At 27.9% G+C, this 3,984-nt stretch overlaps 1 protein-coding gene across 1 annotated transcript in view; it reads right to left on the reverse strand.

Moving 5' to 3' along the window:
- LOC110026097 (putative disease resistance protein RGA4) overlaps positions 1 to 3,477 on the reverse strand; it is a gene marked incomplete at its 5' end in the record, with an annotated part of 21,206 nt that extends 17,729 nt beyond the window's left edge. Inside the window, 2 exons of the mRNA XM_020726889.1 lie at positions 3,043 to 3,164; positions 3,387 to 3,477. Of these exons, the coding sequence (XP_020582548.1) occupies positions 3,043 to 3,164; positions 3,387 to 3,477 (213 nt within the window). The remainder of the gene's footprint in view (positions 1 to 3,042; positions 3,165 to 3,386) is intronic.
- Positions 3,478 to 3,984: the final 507 nt, after the last annotated feature.

Here is a 3,984-nt window from a genome sequence, read left to right on the forward strand (position 1 = left end):
GCATGTAGTAAAATAAGCATCATTTTTTATATAAAATTTATCATGATATCTTAATAAATTATTTTCCTCTAAATAATCGGAAAATAAATTTTAATTTATTTATTTTTGGATAAATATCATATAGCATTTAACCGACTTTTCATGCCTTTCATTCATCCCTATCAAATTTCAATAATGGAATTGAGTAATTTAGTAAGAAGAGAATGCTTATGTAGACCCAATAATAGAAAGTAAATAAAAGGAAATATAAGAGCAAAAATATATTAAATAATGAGAATATATTACAATAATAAATTTAATATATTTTTAAAATAATATAAAAGGAAAAAATAATTGGTAATAATTTTAATGAATTTTTATATAAATTATTTATTTTTTTTAGTATTATCATAAATATTATATATTTATTGAGATATCATGACATTTTTATATACTATTAAAATTTCATAAAATTTTGATAACCCTTAGTAAATATATCAATTTAATTAGTGTATATTATATGCACAAAATGTTTTATTGATTAAATCATAATATTTTTCAAAATATCCTTAATACTCTTATTCACTTATTTAATACTAAATATTAGTTTCTTCAATAAAACTTACAATCCTAACACACCTATAATTTCTAGTATGGATTACAATAATGCCCCAAAAATGTCTTGAAGTTAAACAAGCTTCTTCATAATTTTTTTCACTTTCATAAGAATTAAACATTAGATTATTAATAAATTGTATAATTAAATGATTTTTTAATTGATGTATCACAAAAAAAATCATCTAATAATGTATGGATCTTGATGTAAGCACCTGAATTAAGATTTTGGAGTTGATTTTATAACCATTTTAAGGGTGATTAGCTTAAATTATCATAAAATTAATCACTTCAAGCATAGTTAAAACACTATGATTTTATTTATGGCCATACAATTTTTAAATCTTATATGCTTAAAAAAAAAACCTCGATAAAAAGAGTAAAAGTCTAATGTTGCTAAAATTTTATTTCATTAAGGGGTTTAAAATTTTAAAAATGAAATGTGAGCAATGAAATCAATATTGACCATCCAATTGACTTTTTAGATATTTTGGCTAAAATAATTGAAACTATGCTCTAAAAAAATTAAACATGGGCCATCATTTAATAGATGAAGAGGATCATAACCGCTATTTAGAGTTGATGACAACACTACACAATAATCAACATTAATGGTCCCTATTGATGATTTCCATTATCTAACTATCTTCATTCAAGTAGTATCACCTTCCATCATTGCTCAATTATTATTGCTTAGTCGTCATCATGTGGCCACTATCCCGAAGCATCATCACATGATAACTATGACATAATCACTATCACTCAATTATCATTATCATCCCCTTGCTATCATTCCCTCGTCATCATGCCAAAAATAAATTTGCACTACTATAAGATATTTTTGTACCACAATCATACTTGAACATCTTGATTTTCATAATTAAGTTGTTAGGACCTACTCTTCATAATTAATAACAGTTTGTCATATTCTGCACTTCATGAGACCGTTCATACAAGGTTTTATTATGATTATATGAGTTTATATGACAATCATTTCCAAGTAAGACTATAGGACCAGTCGTATTGGGCTCGTTTTATCCTTTATATAGTTGATCAATATGTTCCTTGTTCACAACATTTCTCTCTCTTTTGATAGCATAAATCCTCACCTCTTAGGTTTTCACACGATCATATATCATGTGATATAAGTCTTAATATTCTAATAAAATGCGGAGTAAAATTTTCAAATAAATCAATATGAAAATCAATAAAGTCAAATGATCTCAATAGGATAGTTAATATGTCACTAAGTTGTTCAATATCTTTAACATCTCCTACTTTTACCTCCTTTAGATTTCATGAATAAATTGTTCTCTTTTTGAGCCTTCTCATTTGATACTCCAAATCATCAATCGTGGAAATTTTAACTTATAAATTTCTTGAATACAAAAATCATAGTCTTAGTCAAGAGTTTTCTGAAAGAACAGTATTGCTTAATATATAATTAACTTTAAGAGTTTGCACTTATATAAAATTAGAAACCCAGATTAATCTAAACTCTTTATAATCTTCAACTAAAGTAGAGGAAAGATTTGTTGGTTAAAATGCAGACCATGCAAATATCCAAAACAACTTTATTTAAATAATTGAACCCATTGTAAAGTGATTTTTCTATCTTTCAAGATACCATATTTCTTTTGATATTATTTAAATAATTTTTCAAGGTCAAATTTAATGAAATAACCCTTAAACCAAATCAACCTAAACTAATCCACGCATGTTAAACTCTCATACATGAAGCAATAAATATCTTTATAAGAATAAATATTCTAATTTTTTCAAAGGCATGTAATACCATTACTAATATGGGTGCTAAATAGCCTGAATACACTGAATAGGACCATAAATGGTGATCTCAGCTTCTTTAAGAGTGTTCGTTATCACTCAATCCCGAAGATATTCGAATCCACTTTTCCCTAAACTCTTATATTTTAGAGCAGGCAAAATCTCCATATACTTAATTTCTATAATCGGAAATCATAAAAATTTATAAAAATATGTTTAGGGATCATATTATTCATAATTTCCATGTTGATATTTAAAATTTCTTTTTTTTTTTATTTTAAAATATGGAACAAAATTAAAAATATTTACCAATTCCCTATCCAACAAGACAAAAGTTTTCCTATATATATATATATATATATATATATATTTGTGCAACCTTTGGTTACATGTAAGATAGAGCCTAGTTAGCCAAGTTTCTCCCATCATCATTGAAATGTCTACAAACTCCACATGACTTTTGAACATTTTATTTTAAAATCATATTCATTTATAATAGCTAAAGGTATGGGCACCACTAAACCCTTATTGCATGTGCTCCGCAGGCATAACATAATCGAGCACGCTTGCTTCGTCATCTTCTCGGTCTCTGTCACCGGCGGCCCCAGGGTCGCCGCCGTCACCCACTCTTTCTTCTCCTCACCGTCTTCCTTCTCATCTAACCTGAACAATCTCAGCGTTAATTTGGTGCTTATGCTTGAGGTACGCCGGCAGTGAGTCCACGTCCATTGTTCCTGTTACACTCGCCAATTCCGCATCGGCATCCACGCTCACCTGATAAACCCCTGGGCATAAATGCAATTATAGAAACATCAGGGATAATATTACATTTACATGCATACCACACTAACATGTAAATAAATAAGTATATATTGGGTGGTCTATATGTAAATAATTAGGGGTTTAGATACTTTAACATGTGATATTTGTTGTGTTAAATAAATATTGCAATTAAAATTTTCAAATTAAATTAAGAAAAAATAAATTAAATAAATTAAAATAATGACCTTTATATTGTCGAAGAGCTTGCTTGACTCGTTGAGCACAGCCGTAGCAGTCCATAGTAGTAATCTTGAGCACCGCAGTCGAAGCCGCAAACTAACATAATATTAAGAAAATAAATAAATAAATAAATAAATAATAGTAACATATACATACATAACATACAATTTTTACATATTTATTTTTTTATTTAGCATTTCAGCTTAAGTTCTTACATATATACCTTACAATTGCATAAAAATGAGTATTTTGCCATTTAAAAGTAAAAATTCATATATATAGAAATGAGTTTCACCCTTAATGGATAATATTACTTCTGAAAATTACAAATAAATATTTTTCATAAAAATTATATACCAATTTTCTTACAATCACCGTACTTTAACATGTCAGGCTAAAATACACGGCTTTCCATCAAAAAAATTTCTAAAAAGCAGTAAGAAAGTAATTTCCCGGTCAGAAATGCAGTGAAAACTTAAAACACAAAGCATATATAAAACTATCCCAAATTGACCCTAAAACTACTAACCGACCTCTTTTCTATTCGAACTACTGGCCCCCGTTCTCCTCGGCGCACGTCCCGACGAGGCGATCTCAACCAAC

This window comes from Phalaenopsis equestris, unplaced genomic scaffold, assembly GCF_001263595.1.
Source record: "Phalaenopsis equestris unplaced genomic scaffold, ASM126359v1 Scaffold000349, whole genome shotgun sequence".
Taxonomy (NCBI): Eukaryota; Viridiplantae; Streptophyta; class Magnoliopsida; order Asparagales; family Orchidaceae; genus Phalaenopsis; species Phalaenopsis equestris.